The sequence below is a fragment of the Mycteria americana genome, chromosome 2 (genome assembly GCF_035582795.1).
Source record: "Mycteria americana isolate JAX WOST 10 ecotype Jacksonville Zoo and Gardens chromosome 2, USCA_MyAme_1.0, whole genome shotgun sequence".
Lineage (NCBI taxonomy): Eukaryota > Metazoa > Chordata > Aves > Ciconiiformes > Ciconiidae > Mycteria > Mycteria americana.
In genome coordinates, this window is record NC_134366.1 from 58,610,285 (window position 1) to 58,629,248 (window position 18,964).

The following is an 18,964-nucleotide window of genomic DNA, read 5'->3' on the forward strand; positions in this document are numbered from 1 at the left end:
AAGAACTGTATTACAGGGAACATACATTTCTAGATGTGGAATACAGAAAAAAATGGATGTCTCATCTAGAGGGGAAGGTACAAAGACATTTCCGAAGACATTTTACCAATATAAGCCAGATTTTTCACGTGTCAAGTGTTGCAAAATGCTCACAGCACATTACATTTGGGAATGAGTTTGATGGATTGCACATTACTAAATAAAGGAATGACTGGACAGCAGGCAGAAGGCTAAAATAAAGACATAAATAATGTTGCAATAAGAAAAACAGCAGAAAAGTTAAAATGCCCTCACCTTATTACCCACTGTCCTTAGGAAGTTAGAACAAGACATTTAAGAGCATTAGACAGAAAAGACATTGAATTAGTTGAAAAACAGAAAATACATCTTAATTCATACAAGCAACGAAAAGCAGGAAATACAGAATTGTTTTTAGAAGGTATTTTTAAGTGAGAAATATTTAATACTATGTAAGCGATCAGCATTAGTACCCCTCTCTCTCCTGCAAATTTTATTCATGTTAAAAACATCTGCATGCCTCAATAATGCTACAGATTTACCTAGCTAAGCAAGAGAGGAATGGGTTTTGTTCCTTTGTAATCTAAGGTAGTTATCACCGAAGACAGTAGAGGATCTCCTTTAGACTTCAGCATGAGTTAACTCTGGGCCCTTGGAAGTTTCTGAATTCAGGATTAATACTCCACAGTTTGGGCATGAGTTTTAGGCACAATATAGCAGTAACTCATATTTTAATGAGTAATCACTTTGAATTGCAGCATGATTAACAATATGAGCAGAATTTGGAGGGCTCATATTTGTAGTCCCCAAGGATTGCGTCCAGATGAATCGTAGACCCAGATGTAAGAAGAGGTTGGAGTGCCTGCCTTTGCTAGTTTTAACCCCTGTGGAGAGGATGGATGGCACAGGAAATGCAGGCAAATGAAAGAAGAACTTCTTTATTTAAGATAGCATGTCAAAAAATGGAACAAGGTCCTTTCAATGTTTAAGGCTATACTGGTTTAATGCAATACATTAAGGTAAACCAGTGAAAAGACCTGCAGAGACTCTTAATTCAGCTCAATTTAGTTAAACTGGAATTAGGTTAACTTGGTCAAGTCAAGTTATCAGATTAACATAAGAGGTCACATCACAATAGAGATCAAATGTTATCAAAAGATCTCCTCCTGCTGTTCAAGAAAGTCAATTTAGCCTGCTTCAGTTTGATCCATGACCCAACAACCTCAAGCCCCTAAAATCTGATCGTTTCCCTAGATTCCCCAAAAATTATCATCATCAATATCATCATTTTAGTCTTTTGGACCTGGTTTTTTTCACATTCTGGTTTTGAGCCTGCAGGATTCACATTCTCTAACTTTCTTCTGTAAACAGGAGAGTGGAAGAAAATGCCTTTTTAAAAATGAAAGCTGTGATTTTCTCATAATAATACTGATTCCAAAAGATGGAGCTTTAAGAGAAACAATTATTGTGAGAGTTGCCAACACTGTACTTACTGCATATTGCAGTAATCTTTTTATTTGCTATTTCTTAGGCTTTAAAAACATCTTACAATGTAAACAAAAAAGAAAACCTCACAAAACCTAACTTTGTGAGCTAGAGTTTACAGGCTTGAGCATTTCATAAAGGGATTATTAATCGGTTGTAAGAAGAAAAAGGACAAAGGGAGTGGCACAGTGTATTGCATACCATTGGTTTTTCTGACTTGACTGCTTTCACTTGGAGGCATTCTTCACGCTTTGAGGTAGTGTTGCTGAGGTCCTTCTGCTCACCAATTGCACCCTGAGTCTGATGGCCTGGTGACCGGGTCTGAGAGTGGCTGCCTGGGTCTCTCGGTGGTGGAGGCCTCGGGTGGATATCTCCCCGCTGCTTCTTGGTGACATGTGCCTCTGGGCCATGCACAGTCTTCACGTGTTTCCGGAGAGAACTGGGGTCTGTGTAGCGCTTTGTGCAGCCCGGTATCTTGCAAACATACGGTTTCTGCCAAGCCAGAATAAACACTTAAATTAGATTTAATTTCATGTGTGACTCCTGAAGAGCTCCTTGGAGCACAGCTGGTGTTACAGTTACACGCTTTCATAGTGGATTTGTTATCTAACTTATGGCCTCTACAGTGACTGCACCTACTCAAACCTGTTAATTCCCCTTGGTTTTGAAGGTACCCATTAATGCTGCATAGTTCACAGAGGGTAGAGCTCTTGTGATATGAACTGGCACAGCTTTGACGTATCATAGCAGCAGAGTCAATAGAGCTATGGCAATTTATGAAGACCGGCCTAATTTTCTGTCTTGTCCATTGGCCTCAGCAGTCTGATATCCTGTTTCTAGGATGCTCAGTACCTACTCCTTGACATTCAGAGGCAAACAACCCCCTTCAAAACATGTTGGGACATTTGTTCAGCCAGGATTATCTGAGGAACAATTTTTTCCTGGCCCGTTCAGATCACCAGAATAATGTTAAAGCACAGGATTCAGTTCTGTAAGCATTTTCACATTGCAGCAACATATGCACTAGTACTATCACTGCTACTAGCATAACTAATCACTCATTTTCTTTAAAACCACCTTCCTTTGTCTGTGAATTTCTCTAGTTCATTAAACAATGCAGAATAAAGTAAATTTACTGTCTTATACTTTCACAAAGACTTTTTTTGGTCTTGTATTATGAGAGGATTAGAAAGGAAGAGTTGAGCCCTTCCTAAACACTTTAATTGCCTGAGGAAACAAAGTATCATTCACTCACTTTTATTATGGAATTGTTTCCAAGAAACTACTATTTTTAAGTCTTACTTGTACTAGCCCTCAAGAAAAAAAAACCCAAACATCCTCATGCAGAGCTCCTCAAAGGGGTTCTCTGTCTGCTTACACATGGCACTGCGGAGCCTTTGAGAAATGTAGCTTCCTAATGGCTATCTAGGCCTAAACCTGCTTCCACTGGCATCAGCAGGAAAAAACTCCCCTTGACTTGAACAGGAGCAAAAAAGTCAGTTGTGAGCAATTTAAAGTTGATGCTGAGCTACTAAGGCAGGCTTTCTCAAGATGCTATGGAAGTACAAATCAATTAGCTCTCTTCTACGTATGTATAGGGCAGATCTCTATCAAGATATCTCAGATGCTTTTAAATCTGTCTGTAGGTTACCTACTTACAACCAAAATGGCACTGCAAGGAAGTGCTGAATTGGGTTTGTGCTTTCCGTAGTATTCATGGCACTACATCAGTATACGCTGCCTAAGGGTATTAGCCTGTTTCATTGGGAAATAATCGTAAAGGAAATTTTTCATTTGAAAAATTTGCTGCTGCAACTACCAGAAATGATGTGCAGCAGAAAATTTTTTTTGTGACCTACTGTTGGCCATGAAATTCTGATCTTAAAACAACAGGGAGCCCAGGTCATGTCTGCAAGTTTGTGAGGATCTTACTCATCAACCAGGCAATAAACAGATTGTTTCAGAGAGTGAATGAAACGAAAGCTGTCAGCTATTGGCTTGACTCTGATGAACTTCTTTCTACCTTGGTGACAATTCATAAAATTGCTGCTGGGCTTCAACGCAGTTGTTGGGCTGCTGAGAGCACACACTGCAGGGACAGCGCGAACTCAGAGACGTGCAACGCTCTCTGCTTGCCTTGTGACTCAAGCGATGCTGCAGGGACCAGGGGACTGGAAGAAGATGAATGCTCCCAGGAGATTCTGCCAGCTCTAGTGAATACCTGAGATAGACCTGACAGACAGAGGATACAAGCCATGTGGAAATGTATACACCTGCTATGGTGTCCAAACCACACAGCATGCTGGTATGTCTTGCTCTTCCAGTATTTTCGGCATTAGGCTAGAAAGAGCACAGAGACAGGGCAAGGAGGAGAGACAGGGCTCCCCCAAGATGTGAGTTTGAGATGATGTGACTCCCTGTGTAACCTGAAATGGGACAATAAAACAGGGACAAGGCATGAAGATGGTGTGACTCCTGAAAGAGGGGGCAGCAGTAATGGGAAACACACAGTAATAAAGAGCTGTTACACTGAGGGTTTGGGAGACGGCTGTGACTGCCACAGCTGGTTTGCTCGAGAAAGATCAAATTCCCTCCACTGCATGCCTACTCTGTGAGGTCTGTTCAGGATAGAAAGAAGAGTAAAAGACCCCAAAGAAGGAAAAGGCACAACTCAGAACTTGCAGGGCAACCCAAAGTTTCGAAAGCCTGGTCACTTCCCTACAGCTGTCCCCAGCAGCCCACAAGGACGCTGCAAGATGCTGCAGGAGCCATGGCTCAGCAGCCGCCAGGTGTCACCACCGACCCAGGCAAGGGGACGTGCTCTGGGCGATGGACCAGCCCCTCCAGCTCTGGAGGGAAAAACGACTCCAGCATTTCAGCTCAGATCTGTCCCTGGTTAACGCGCGTGTTTCCATTAGACCCCCTCCTTCAAACCTCTCTTCCACTTAATAAAATGACCCACAGCCTCTTTAGGTCCATACGACACTGGAATGACTGTGCTCGTAAGACCTATGTAGAATTTAGCCTTTTCAGGTTGCTGAGGGTTTCTGTGCCTGTTCTCTGTAATAAATTGCCATGTTCACATTGTAAGTCTGTTCAACTCCCAATTTTATTATTTTTTTGAAGCCATGCTTACTTACCTCATTGGAATGAGTCCTGTTTTGGTGCTTGGCCCTGTCGGACGCATTGGAGAAAGCTTTGTTGCAGCCTTCGTGTTCACACACATATGGTTTCTCTCCAGTGTGAGATCTCAAGTGCGTTTTCAAGTTTTCTAGCCTGGAGTAGGCCTTTGTACAACCTTCAAACTGCAGACACGAAGTAAGTCTGGATTAATTTTAATCTTTGGACTTGCAGACAACGGTAAAAAGCTGACCTATAAAAGTTTAGAAACTTTCCAAGCCTTCATAACCTTGCTCAATGTAATTTTGCCGGGGCTCAGTATTGGGGCCAGTTCTGTTTAATATCTTTATCAATGATCTGGATGAGGGGATCGAGTGCACCCTCAGTAAGTTTGCAGCTGACACCAAGTTGGGTGGGACTGTAGATCTGCTTGACGGTAGGAAGGCTCCACAGAGGGATCTGGACAGGCTGGATCGATGCACCAAGGCCAATTGTATGAGATTCAACAAGGCTAAGTGCTGGGTCCTGCACTTGGGTCACAACAACCCCATGCAACGCTACGGGCTTGGGGAAGAGTGGCTGGAAAGCTGCCTGGCGGAAAAGGACCCGGGAGTGTCAACAGCCAGCTGAATATGAGCCAGCAGTGTGCCCAGGTGGCCAAGAAGGCCAATAGCATCCTGGCTTGTATCAGAAATAGTGTGCCAGCAGGACTAGGGAAGTGATCGTGCCCCTGTACTCAGCACTGGTGAGGCCGCACCTCAAATACTGCGTTCAGTTTTGGGCCCCTCGCTACAAGAGAGACATTGAGGTGCTGGAGCGTGTCCAGAGAAGGGCAACGAAGCTGGTGAAGGGTCTAGAGCACAAGTCTTATGAGGAGCGGCTGAGGGAGCTGGGACTGTTTAGCCTGGAGAAAAGGAGGCTCAGGGGAGACCTTATTGCTCTCTACAACTACCTGAAAGGAGGTTGTAGTGAGGTGGGGGTTGGTCTCTTCTTCCAAGTAACAAGTGATAGGACAAGAGGAAATGGCCTCAAGTTGCACCAGGGGAGGTTTAGATTGGCTATTAGGAAAAATTTCTTCACTGAAAGGGTTGTCAAGCACTGGAACAGGCTGCCCAGGGAAGTGGTTGAGTCACCATCCCTGAAGGTATTATTTAAAAGATGTGTAGATGTGGTGCTTAGGGACATGGTTTAGTGGTGGACACGGCAGTGCTAGGTTAATGGTTGGACTTAATGATCTTAAAGGTCTTTTCCAACCTAAATGATTCTATGATTCTATGATTTTGATTTTACCCACGCAAACCCCATCACAGCTCAGGTTAAAATGCTTCCAGCATTACGTAAATCTTCTCTTACAGGAGAGCACAGTGTTTGTGTACTTCGTCTAAGACAGAAATCCATTGCAAAGTCATTAGGAGGCTGGTGGCCAGCAATAATACCCAGATGTAGCTCTGTAAGAGAAAGTGCTTTTAAATAATTAAGCAAACTGAGCCCTGTTTAATAATGCCTTTTGGGGCTTCTTTGCACTTTAAACTTGAGGAAGTGGGCCAAATTATCCAATGAATTCCCTCTCCTAAAGCTCTTGCCATCTCTAGGTAACGAAGCAGACATAGTAGTCTCTTCTCCAACAAATGTCCGATGGACAAGAGATCAGGGAATGCAGCATCTGCGCTGCTCTGTTCCCTGCACAGCCCCAGCTCCCCTGTCCGAGCCTGGAGCTCAGCCCCCTTTACTCACAGTGCATTTGTGTGGCTTTTCCCCTGTATGTCTCCTCATGTGGACCACCAGCATATACTGGGCTTTGAATGGTTTCTGCTCCCGGGAACAGTCCAGCCATCGGCACACAAACTCTTTCTTCTCACCGTGTATATGGTCATTGTTTATATGCTGTTCGGGTAGAAGAGAGATTACAGCTTAACAGAAATGTAACATTGTCATCAGCCTTACTGTAACTTTGCATTGGAACGGCACCAGAGGCTCAGGTGTGAACCAGGATCCTGCGGTACTAAAAGAGTAAGAAGATTGTCAGCGCTCCAAAGCTATCACGGGATTCAAATTATAGATCTCACTGGAAGTCCACTAAGGCCCATGAATTTGTTTCTACTGAGGTCAACAGGCTTTGGATCAGGCCTCAGGGATACAGGCTGTTAAACGGTTCCTGGATAATCTCATGCATGGCACCACTTGTGTGATTCACACTGAGTAATGCTTTCCAGGATCAGGGAAGCCTTACTTAAGTGCCACTCAACACAAACAAGGTTTACAAAATCAGGCCTTTAAAAACACGTCCTGCAACCTGAAAAATCAACAGAACTGCTAAACCACGTTTCCACCAAAACTTTTAACTCACCATATTTTCTTTCAGTAAATGTATTGGGTTACCGTACATGTTGTGGCAGCAGAAACAAAACCCTACACACCACAGTAACTAAAATCTCGGAGCACAGAAGCATCCATCAAGCCAGCTTTTGCCATTGCCAAGTACAGCTCTGCCTGAAAGTCTCTGGGAGTGACACCTGCCCCAGGCCTGTTGACATGTGTGCACGTGTCTTGCTGTGGTCAGTGTCATCTGCGTGAGTGTATCCAGAGACAGGCTGGGGCTGTGTACCTTTTACTGTTCCAGAAAAGTAGCTTGGTCTGTTCCCTTCACTAAGAACTGGTTCATACTAAGAGTATTTAAATATGGATTTAATTCTCCCTGATTGTGTTTCTGAGCAGAAACAGGCAGACGAATCAGGGCCAGCCTCAAGATTAATTTGTTTTTTCAAGGTTTAACTGTTTGAATTTTTTGCACAGCTTCCAAAAACACTGAAAACACCGAAACAAAAGCACCTACACCTGGACTGTCAAAGGTTTATGAAGGCTGGAATTTCAGCAAGCGCTACCTGACTCATCCTCCTGGACTCTTGGAGAAAGCCTGCCTCGGAGATTTCACCGTTGCTGTACTTTCTACCACAGCTTGCTAGCTGTGCCACTAGATGGCCGTATTTCTCAGCGAATGCGATTATTTCCATCAAGGTACCAGACAAACTCCTTCCAGAGTTTGTATTTGATCACAGCACAGGGATGAAATCTGTATCTGCTCCATAAGTAGCTCACAGAAAAAGCCAGCCGTACAGAAACTCAGTAGTTCATACTGGAACACAAAGACGATAATCCTGATTTTTTCTAAAGTCCTGAAAACAATCAGAAAACCAAATAAAATCACTTATGTTCACAATTATGCAGCATTGCCATGGCAAACAGATGTGCATTGCCTATAAAAGATGACTGCTCTTTTTCTCTTTCTGGAACTTTATTGCCATTTCTTAAAAGTTGTGATGGGGTGCAGAGCGCATGAACAGAGCAGATGTGCTGGACAACGTACAACATGTAATCTGCAGGAGTTTATGTTTCAAGTGCATATCTCTAGTCCATTCGTACTACACGCCTGTACCAAAAGTGTACAGATGCCCTGCACTGTGAAATGGCATCGGAAGAGTACAATGAGGTTAATGTGCACTCTTCTTTCCTGAAAGAGAAAGAAGTAACAGGACAAAACTCAATGCATTAAAGTAATTCTTGGCCAAATCTTTCTGTAAACTTTACAGACTGTGAGTTATCTGGTTAAACCTACACGGCCAAGAGAGAAATGAAAATTGAGTGTGCGACACAGGCTTTCCATCTGATACAAAAACTTCAAGGCTGGTTCAACCAGTTCACAACAGCACCTCCCTTTACCTCCTGCTGTGTGGACACTCAGGCACCATGGATGCTCTTTCAGAGAAATTCTCCATAGGACACTGTTTCTCTTTGTCCCTACAAATGAGCTTGCTCCTTGCTCCAGACCTCTAGTCTTTATCAGCATGAGCATCCTCTAAAACTGGCCTTTCTAATGGGTGTAAAACTCCCTTCCTCACTCCCTCCCCAGCCCAGGCTCACTGCAGTGGCTGACAAAGCTTGCCCAAGATGGTGACTTGATCATTCGCCTCTCTAAGTCACTCTGCTGGCTCACCTGTCAAGTATCTTGTGATCACCCTCAGGTCACTGCACAATTGTGTCCTTCCATACTCATCTGCCCTGCTCTCTTATCTTGTCACTCCTTTCCTACTCCCTCTGCTCTTCCTAAAATCAAACCCCTCTTTGCACTGTTTTCCCTCATTGCTCTGATGCTCCAAGTGGCCTCTGAGAGCTCACCTGCAAAGCCATCTCATTCTCATTCAACCCCTCTGAGGATCCTCACCTTCAGGTAAAGCCTAGAAGAAACGAGCCCTCTTCTAATCTGGGTAATTTCTTTAGTTCTAAGGTGAGCTCCTCAATTGCTTTTTGCAGAGGGGTGATATTTTAGCAGACCTATGAATGTGCCTAAATACTGGAAGGCTGGTCTGGAAGAAGACACTTGCTAGACATTAAATCTGCACAAGTAAGAGGCCAATAGCAGAAACCAGCAGTGCTCTCAGGTAAGGAGATTCACAGCATATGCAATCCTGACCACGTAGGGCCAGATTCAAACACCTTCACTCACTCAAGTTACGATTTGAAAACTGGTCAGTCATCTGCTATGGGCATGTAGGCAGAACTATGCAAATACAAAACAGGAACTAAATCTACACTGGGATTTTTTATCATTATCATTTGGCAGAAACAATGTGCAATACTTACAACATGTTTAAAGGAAGAGGGAGGTCTCACTGTGCAAACAACGGCAATTAGAAAAGTTCAGAAGTTTGTGAACTCTGGCATTCAGGTCCTTTGACTCAGATAATTACCTTTGGATTTTGCACGGTGTTTTTGGCTCCCTGGTCTCTATTATGAGAGGGAATGAATAGTTTTGAGCTTGTAAAACAAAGAACAGTCAGGAATAAGAGTATTATGCAAAGCAGAAGCTTTGGTACAGTACAATAAGGATTTACAGGGTTTCAATTTATAATCTGTTTGTAACCTTATTACACCCATGAAATGTCACATTCCAGGGACTAGATCAGAAGGATTTTTTTTTCCTGGTGAAATTGAATTTTGATGCAGTTTCAGGGTGTGAAAAGGCTTTTATTTTAATTTTGTAGGCCCAAACCTGCAAGTTTTACTTACATTGGTAATCCTTATTACAGTAAATAGGCGCATGAAAGCCAATGATATTACTCCCTAGTGTCAGGTTTGCTAACACAAGGCTCTGAAGCACCAGCTCTGTATTATTAAGAATTTCTGACCTGAAAAAAAAAGCCCCCATTAAAAGCTGGAATTCTACTAGCTATCTCCCATTGCACACGGCTCCAAAAAGCTGCTAAACAGGGGTCATTTGCAGAATACCAGTCACTTTCATGCCACTTCAATGCTCATTACCAAACCTCAGTCTGTCCTGGCTCATTTTCTTTTCTTTAAAAAATGTTGCTATTATCATTTGGCTCCAAAATACCCGAAACTGCTTAGAGGGAGCTGACCTAAATACTGATTTTGGTCTCAGAACGCCCTGGCTTTGAAGGAGAAAGCTCTGAGATGGATTTCAATTCCAGAGCAAAAATGCCACCAAATTCATTGAAAACAAGGCTGAAGTTGGCCTGTCATCTCTACTGGGGAAGCTCAAAACCCAGAGGTAACAGGAAGCACAACCTGCAGTGTTCTGGAAGCATAAATATTTTCTTACATGGTAAGAAATACTATTTAAAAAGGGAACATCTTAAAACATACATGTTCTCATATAATCAATGCATACTGTATGCGCAACTCCATCTTGTAGCAGATGATGTGAGGTGACACTGGAGGTAGGATCTGCAATAACTTTAGTGTTCTACTTCCCTCCTCCACATGGTTTTTAGAAGAAAAGGAGTAACTAAGCATATCCTAGCTGACTGCTTGGTACCCATTAGCTATTCAATACATAAACAAAGGCCAAACGTGCTCTCACTGTCGTCAAACAGCAGGAGGAAAGCCCCTTCATACCAGTGAAATGAGTTAGGAACCACAGAAAAAGAATGATTGTCACCTGCAACTGAGATGGTATCTGAAAGCAAAGTGTTACTTGGTGGATAAAGCAGAAAACATTGGGAAAATCTCCTGATTCTGCTTTCTCACCGAGACACACTACCCTAGCATACGCTAGGAGAAAACTGGGAAGAGAGCATGCTGTATTGGTATAATGTGGTATGTTACTGGCACAATGGAAGACATATCACCATTGCCAAAAATTGGTTTAATTTCAATAATACAATGACAATTTTAGACTTTTATCTTCTTACAGTTATTTCCCTGTATTTTAAAAATTAAAAAAGGAGGTGCTAAATAACTCCTCACTAAACCTCACCACTGACATCAAGCAGAAGCAGTATTTAAGCCATCTTCTAGCACGAATCTCCCCCTGGCCTGTATTGCCACAGAAAGTCCCCCAAACTAGCACAGCCACTGCATTTGAAGAGCGATGAAGAGCGAATGGAGAAGATGGAGATGAAGAGCGAATGGCGAAGAGGCATTGCAGTGGAATGGCTGCTAAACGCTCATCCCGCAGCTGCACAAGGGAGCCGCGGAGCCCACGGGCTGCAAGAGAGGAAACGTGCAGAGATTGTGTCCGGCAATAACAGACTGGATAGCTCTGAGACTGGTTTGGAAGGGGATTAACTGTCCCTGACCTGTAAGTCCTGCAGGGAACACTCTTATTTATGTGCTTTGCATAGGGGATGTAGATTTGTCCTTAAGCCCACATACAGTTAGAAACAGAAGGAGGGTTCCTGGTCATCAGGCCCATCCCTCGCTGTGGCTAGCCCCACTACAGATAATCCCGGTCACAAACGGAGCAAGCTTTGTCTTCTAAGTACGTCGGTGATCTGCTCCCTCTGGTCCCAGTGGAAGGCTCTCTAGGAACTCACTCCTCTGCTGGTTAGCAACTAATTTCTAGCTTTGATTTATTCACAGCCAATTTATATTCATTTGTTCTTGTGCCAACACTATCCTTTAGCTTAAACAGCTCTGCTTCCCTGCACAGTGTTTATTTCTCTCCCTCCCCCACCCCAACTAACTGACAGACAGCACTCTCCTCTCTGCCTTCATTTGCTGGATTAAATAAACTGGTTCCTTCTGGTCTTCTCTAGGACGACCGAGTCCTCATTCCACCTCTTACCCTCCTTTGGCTTGAGCTGTGGAAGTCCCTGTGTCCTGCCTGTCATTTTGTTCCCAGGTTCCTCATTGACACTTCCAGGACTGTGTTAGTCCATCCCTCCTCAGTGGTCCTCTCAGCCCTCCTCTTCACCTGCTCTAGTACGACTTCAATCTTCTCGACCAGGCTAGTGTGAAGTATACCAGAGCTCACCAGACCTGGTGTAACAGAATTCAAACTTCCCTGTCCTTGCTTAGGTGTAAGTACAGATCTCTCCTTTGCTTTGGACTTGAGACCATTACCGAAGCACCTGAGTACCTCAGAGCTTGTGAATGTACCCCTCCCAAGAACAAACCTTGCAAAATAGTATCTACTGCTACGGCCACAGTAGAGGCAGAGACTTAAAGCCCAGGAAAGCTAAAGCCCACATGCATAGAAGTATTCAGGTCTCTGATTCCCACTAAAGTAGCCACTTGTTCATGAGTGGTGTGCATACTTTTGAGGTTCTTGACCCACACAGCTTCCTGAGATATCTGAGTGATTGTAAAAGGAGTATCAGCATTCAGAAAAGTGACAGGGCAGCACTTAAGCAAGTACCCATGCTTGCCTGCTCCCCAGGGATGCAATCCACAGCTCATCACTGCTCCTCACTACCATTTTAGGTAGTCAGGCAACTAAGAGATGACATCAGGCAGGCCTCCCTACCATCTCATTAACATCTCGATAAAGATTAACTCCATGATCCACAGCAAGATGGACAGACAAAAGCTTTGTAAAGAAGTCAGGATATAAAGGAGGTCCTGGTGAGGCAGGAAATATCTTGCGACAATAGAAATCCCATTGTGAGGAGGAAAAAAACCTGCATCTCTGTGGAGTGAAATCCCCAGCAGACTTTTTGGACACATTCCAATCACTGCAATCGAGTCTCTCTCTAACCTCTGTGACTCTCTCTTAGAACAATGCATGCATTTTAATTTCCTCTTATCTGCTGGAAAATAGGTATGGATCCCGTCTGTCCTTCCCCTACTAAAGATCATTTGCAGGCATAACCAGGCTAAACAACCACAAGAGACTAATGTCTCTTCCCTGCTGCACAAGTCAAGAGTGTGCTTTTGACCTCGTGTCCTTAGGGTGGCATAAGTACTTAAGCCATTTTTAGTTCCTGAGACGGAAGAAGCACTTAAGCTGCTTTAAACCTTTATGGTGGCATAAATGCTTAAGCTGCTTGCAGTTCCCAAAGCCAAGCCGAAGCTATAGCTATACATGAAGAACTCTGCATTTCTGCATAGGCACATGCCTGTGGAGAAGCTCAGATAACTATCTCCACTCCTGCTTCCCTTCCTTTGGATGCATTTATTGTTATTCTATTAGAATTCTTGCGGCTGTCTTACATACTTTATGGAAGATTTAAGAAATGCTGTTGTGACAGATCTCTGCTAACACTGATTAGCAACATGACAATTTATACAATCCGCTGATCTGGTCCAAAGCAGGTCAGCACCTCAACAGTCTTGACACCTTTGCTGAAACGAATACCCACAGTTAAAATCAGTTGGATCTTAAAAGCACTGCATGGCAATTCCCTCTGTGTATAATGAATGCACTAAATACTCTGTCTGCACACTGCACTCCTCACCCCACAGTGTTTGATCTTGTCATTCAATCTCAATACTTAATTTTCAAAGTTTTCCACTATTAAAAAATGAAGCCCCCCCCCTCCTCCTAGATTTGGTCATGACTGTAAACCTAAATGAGGACTAGTGGCATACCACATTTCAGTAATTAGATATTTTGGGGTTACGTGTGAGAGAAAGGAGTGTGACTTTTTTAACAGTATAAAAAAATATGTACCACAAACGTTTATAACTCCAGTGTGACTAAAAAGGTTTTACTCATTAAGAAAAATCAAATCACCAAATAAAGAAAGTTTCCGTCAAAAAGATGGTTATTTCAGAAAGGAGTGAAGTATGTGGAAAATAGGAATATAACTTACACTATTTTACAAACTGTAATATATGAACTCTGTGTACATAACTGTTAATACTTAATTATAAGAAAAAAATTAGACCTCAGTCAGCATTCCAGCTGAATTCATGCTTGAAGCTCATTTATTAGTGTGTTGTTGTGGATTCCCATCTCTGTCCCTTGAGAACTGGCAATAGCAGTCAATGAAGAAAGGGAGGGATCAAAATTAGAAGCCTAAGTCAACTGAAAAATAATGATGATTTATAACTTGAGACAGTCCACGGAAGTAGATGGACAGGGATGACAGGCACAGGAGAAGGGCAGCATGGAAACCAACAGCTGGAAGAGAGGATGGAAACAGTAAGAAAGGAGGAAAGTGGCGGGGGCGGGTATCACATCAGGTTCTGGCTGCGCTGAGATGCTGCATGGTTCTGCCCCATAACAGCTCATCACCTTTTCTTAGCAAGATGTTGCTGTACTTCCAACAGCACTGCCTCAGTAGCTCATAAACTGCTTATTCACCTGCCTGGGTCCGAAGGGCTTGGGTTAATCTGGCTGTTTTGACTCCAGCATCCAAGGGAGCATTCCCATGCGAAGGGCAGACTGAGGGGAACCTCAGAGATGTTGCAACAAACAGTTGGGGTCAACAGCTGTCTTGGGCCAGCACAGCTGCCACTGGGAGAAGACCGGGTTTAAGAAGCCATATTTAAAAATGTATTAAAGATCTGGGGTCAGCGCAACACATGGAAAGAGACTGTTCTTGTCTCACGTGGCATACAAGTTCGGAAGTGAGGAATGCACAAAGACCGAGAGCAGTCAAACTACTAATAATTAATGAACATCTGCATTTTGTGGAGTTTAGTATAAGCCTGAGCAGGAGTCATCTTTTTGCCCCAAACGCTGTTTAACCAAGCCATGGCGAATAAGATAATTTTTTATGTATGGGCTTGGAGAAGTCTTGTTCTCTAAATGTGAAACTGTATTACTAATAAACAGGAATACACTAATTCAAAGGACACAACCCAGCAGGAATGTTTTCTTTTCACCTCTCTGTTTCAGCTGAAAATGTAGGTCTGATTATTTTTTTTTCATCTCTCTGCTCTAACAACAGCAATAAAAGTTCTCAATCCCCAAGTTAAAAAAAAGATGTTTTCTTTCTGCTTCTCCTTTTGTTCTCTTGCAATAAATTCTGTAGTTGTCTTCGTTGCCTATCAATAGGTTAAACATATCCAACTTGTATGTTTAAATGCTAAAGACAGAGAATTCCCCAAGGATACGTCAATCGTTGGCTCTTGTACAAAGAAAATACTGTATTTTGCTCAGAAGAGCTTTCTGTGGCAATTTAAACGCAGTGAGACAGACACAATATCCTGGAGAGAGGAAAACCTGCCTTATTACATTCCTGACCCAAGAGAAAGGATCTGCCCTTAGGACATAAAGAGAATCAGTGGGGGGAAAAAAAGAGAAAAGTTATCTAATCCTAAAAATAAAGACAGCAGTTCATAATACAGCATGACCTTCTTTTAATCTCTGATATAGTAGTTATACAGTATGGATATGATATAATACCAACAGGGCAAACACAGCTTCCTCGTCAGGCTGGGAACTGACTCCCTCAGCCTGTATCTATGTTTCCAGGTTTTGGACAGCTTTTCAGTAGGCTTTGAGATATTCTGAGGAGGGAATGGAACTTATGGGATATTGCGGGGATTCTTTCCCAATAAGATCACATCTTGTTCTTGTTTCATTTAATATACATATATTCACGTATACAGTACAGTTAAGTCTGTTAGCAGGAAAATGCAGCTCCATCAAGGGCAACGTTTTACAGCTCTCCCTTGATTTCCTGTGTAAGAGCATGCAGCTATAAAGCAACAGGCAGAAATTGCATCTTTATTTCCTAAACCTGAAAATTTAATAAACAAGATTCTGCCAGAACATCAACATAAATGTTGTGGACATTAATCATTCCACTTTTACAGTGGTAGGAAAGATGCTTTGATGACTTTCAGCTTTGTTTCTTCTCTGATGTTCTCTTCATAACTGTCTAAAATCAAGTGCCATCTCTTTCTTGAAGGTTGCATTCTTGTATTACTAGCTGGGAGGTTAATAGGTGAAGGTGGTATGTTACAGGAATTCCAGCTTTCTTTACTTTTTTTTTCCAAATATATGGAAATAATTTTTCAGTGCATGCTGCTGTGATAACTGGGCTTTGCCAGCTCCTCCAGCACTGTTGCTCTGTATTGCATTTGCCTCAGTTCAAGCAAGGTATCACAGCTTCCATATTTTGTGATGTTACAAAAAAAAAAAGCTGCACCTCTCTCTTCAACCACCTGAATCTGTGACCTGCCCAAGGACAGGGCTAACTGTATTTGTGTGAGGGAGCTGCAGCAGAGAAGTGAAGGAACTGAAAGTGGAAACCATGAACCAGATGCTCAAGTCAACTGTTGTCAAACGGGGATGTTTTAGTTATGTCTCTGCCCTCCAAGGGTATGCCTTGCTCTCCTGAGAACTGCTGAAGCAGGGAAAGATGCAACAGGGTGACCATGACGATGACCAAGTTCTTGGGGCACTGGGATGAAGGAGCCCATAGGGAAGAAGTGACCCCCCCCACTGCTTCTGAAAGAGTACAAGGGGTCAACTGCAAGCTGACTGCTCCTGGCATTTCACCCAACCACTTTCTTCTACCCATCTGCTGTCTGCATTACTTCCCTGCTCTGGCTGCCCTCCTGTGCACAGCTCCTGCAGTTTGTATTACGTGCTCCACGCCACTGTGTGGACGTTGGTAAACTCTCCTCCAACTTCCACTCACTCCAGCATCTTTCTTGGTGCAAACTGTGTGTGTTCGGATGCACAATTTGAGAGCTGCACTGACCAGGTAACTGCTATGCTAGCACCAAGACAGCCTTTTGCTGGACCGTAATCCCTTTTGGAAAAGGCAACCTGACAGGTAGAGCCCCATTACAACTTTCATCTTCACCAAGACTTCAGCAATGTACAGAAATCACTTTAAGAAAAATAATCTTACGTATCCGTGTTTGGCTCACTTTTACTTTGTGATATTTATGCTCTTCACCTTTAGGTCCCCAAATTACACCCACATTTTACCTGCCTTCTGTGTAAAGGTCACATGAGAAAAATCTAGGGTAATTTGGTGCCTGCAGCACAAACCAAGAGACCCAAGACAGACTAGCAAGGAGAAAAGCAGATGGAGAAAGAAGCCAGGCAAAGTATGCACCAGTGATGGAGAATTCAAACTTGGCTCAAAAGGCCTGGGCTAGAAGAAGAGACTGAACAAAGGCCGTTTGCTGAAGGGTTTAAGACCCACTGCTGACTAAGTGATGAAACTGTGGTGGCCTTTACAATGCAATAGCGACTGAAGGTGGTCTTCTCCCAGATCCTATACCCTAGCCCTGCACTGATGATCTTCAGCCTGTTCTGCTGCTTTCCCTCCTTCTTTCTCCATCACACATGCACACAGGCTTTCTGAGAGCTGGCTACAGGCAGGAGTTCTACAGCTTGAGATGCAGGAAGGATTCCTGCCTTCAGGAAACAGCTCTATGGCATGATTGCAAGGAGGTGTGATGCTTGTTCCTGCCATAAGCTCACAAGAGAGGAGATCCTCATTGCAGAGAGCTCCATGTTCTCCACAAATCTGTTACACATTCCTCCCTCAACACAGTCAAAACAGTAGTGCACAAACAAGGGCAGAGTTTTTCCTACAGTTGGATGGGGAAGAGGGTAAAGACTGGTCTGAAACCAAACATCTGCCCTTCACTAGGTCTGAGACTACCAGTGAATGTTGCCTAGGAAATGCACTGTCTGATTACCTTCTAGGAGTGACTGAATATGGAAGGAGAGAAAACCACCTTAGGCTCAACTTCAAAATTTTCTGCTTCATCATCTTTGCATTTAGGGATAAAAATTGATTTTACGTGCAACTGCTACAGAATTTCCAGGAAAACCAAGTTAAAACCCATTAAAACTCCCTCACAGGCAGTACCCAACGCGAGCAATGGCTGACTTCCTTCTTTACAAATCTGAATTCACATACAGCTGTGTACAATCTTTAACAAAAACATACATGAAAAACAGGCCTTACCTTAGAAAAAAACCCCAAACCTGAACAGCCTGGCACTTAGCACTGCTACAGATGTTAATGTAACATGCTTAAAAGCATATATTCTATTTCTGGATTTCTCTCACTGGCAAAAAAAGACCACAGAGGACTCCTGCCAGCACACTTGAGAAAGAAGTCATCATAAAGGGTCATTACAATAAAGTATTTCATCTTATTTGCAAATAGTATGAAGAATGAAAATACCATCCTGATTTTGTAAGAAGCACACCAGCACACACGAGGCAGAAGAACTAAATACTTTGGATGCTTTCCCACATCGCTGGAGAAGACAAAAATCTATAGGCCTCCTTCCTGCCACCATAACTCATCCAACTTCAATGGAAATCAGACCTGCTGTATATATTAAACCTGAAATTAACTATTCTCCCCCCATATTGTTGGGCTTTGATAAATTCCAGCCATTGCTCCTAGCCGAGATGCGCAGATCTTGATTCTGTGAGCTGCTCTGCTTGCACGGGCTCTTATGGCAGCCCGGAGCCCATTAAATTCGATTGGGTCCAAATGCACTGGGCTCTCTGCAGGAGCGGGGCTTTAGTAGCTCTTATAGTTAGTTATTGAGCCAGGGGTTCAAACCACGCTCAAAGTAATAATATTTTCCTTTAAAATAGGACATGTTCACAATAAAATCAAATGGGAAGAGATTTCTAACCTTTACATTCCACAACACAGACCAGACTGGTGGAGCCAAGAAATAAATGCTCAACAGTAAAGATGCCTTGAGCAGAAAAAAATGGACGTAAAAAAGTACCCAGCAAAATATCCCAACAACTGTGGTGCACCAAATGAATATATAAAGCCAGAGCTGTTTTATAAAAATTGTATGGTTTTAATGAGAAAAAATTGTTAAAATTTACACTGCATTTCAGTGCATGGGTTTGGAAATAGACTGCAAGCAGGTTAGTACCTACAGGCTCTTTGAGTTAAAATGTAACCATATATTACAGCAGCTTTATATCATTTTATATTAGCAGAAACAAACCGCTTAATCCCATGAGCCAACTATGAAAGGCTATAGCAAGGTAGAACAAGGAAAAGCTAAAAAGTACTCTTTTAATAAGATTTTGAAGTCTTCCAGACTCCCAGACTGGTACAATGGGTCATCTATCTACGCAGAAGAATTAGCAAAGTACTTGATCCCTTACAAAAAATTTAAACCATTGCCTTCTTTTACTGAA

The 18,964-nt window shown here is 42.9% G+C and overlaps 1 protein-coding gene across 8 annotated transcripts in view; it reads right to left on the reverse strand.

Moving 5' to 3' along the window:
• GLI3 (GLI family zinc finger 3) overlaps positions 1–18,964 on the reverse strand; it is a 215,829-nt gene that overhangs the window by 9,877 nt on the left and 186,988 nt on the right. For all 8 annotated transcript variants that reach the window (XM_075493586.1, XM_075493585.1, XM_075493579.1 and 5 more), the window contains 3 exons: positions 6,358–6,507; positions 4,644–4,808; positions 1,705–1,995 (listed from right to left, as the gene is read on the reverse strand). In XM_075493586.1, the coding sequence (XP_075349701.1) occupies positions 1,705–1,995; positions 4,644–4,808; positions 6,358–6,507 (606 nt within the window). The remainder of the gene's footprint in view (positions 1–1,704; positions 1,996–4,643; positions 4,809–6,357; positions 6,508–18,964) is intronic.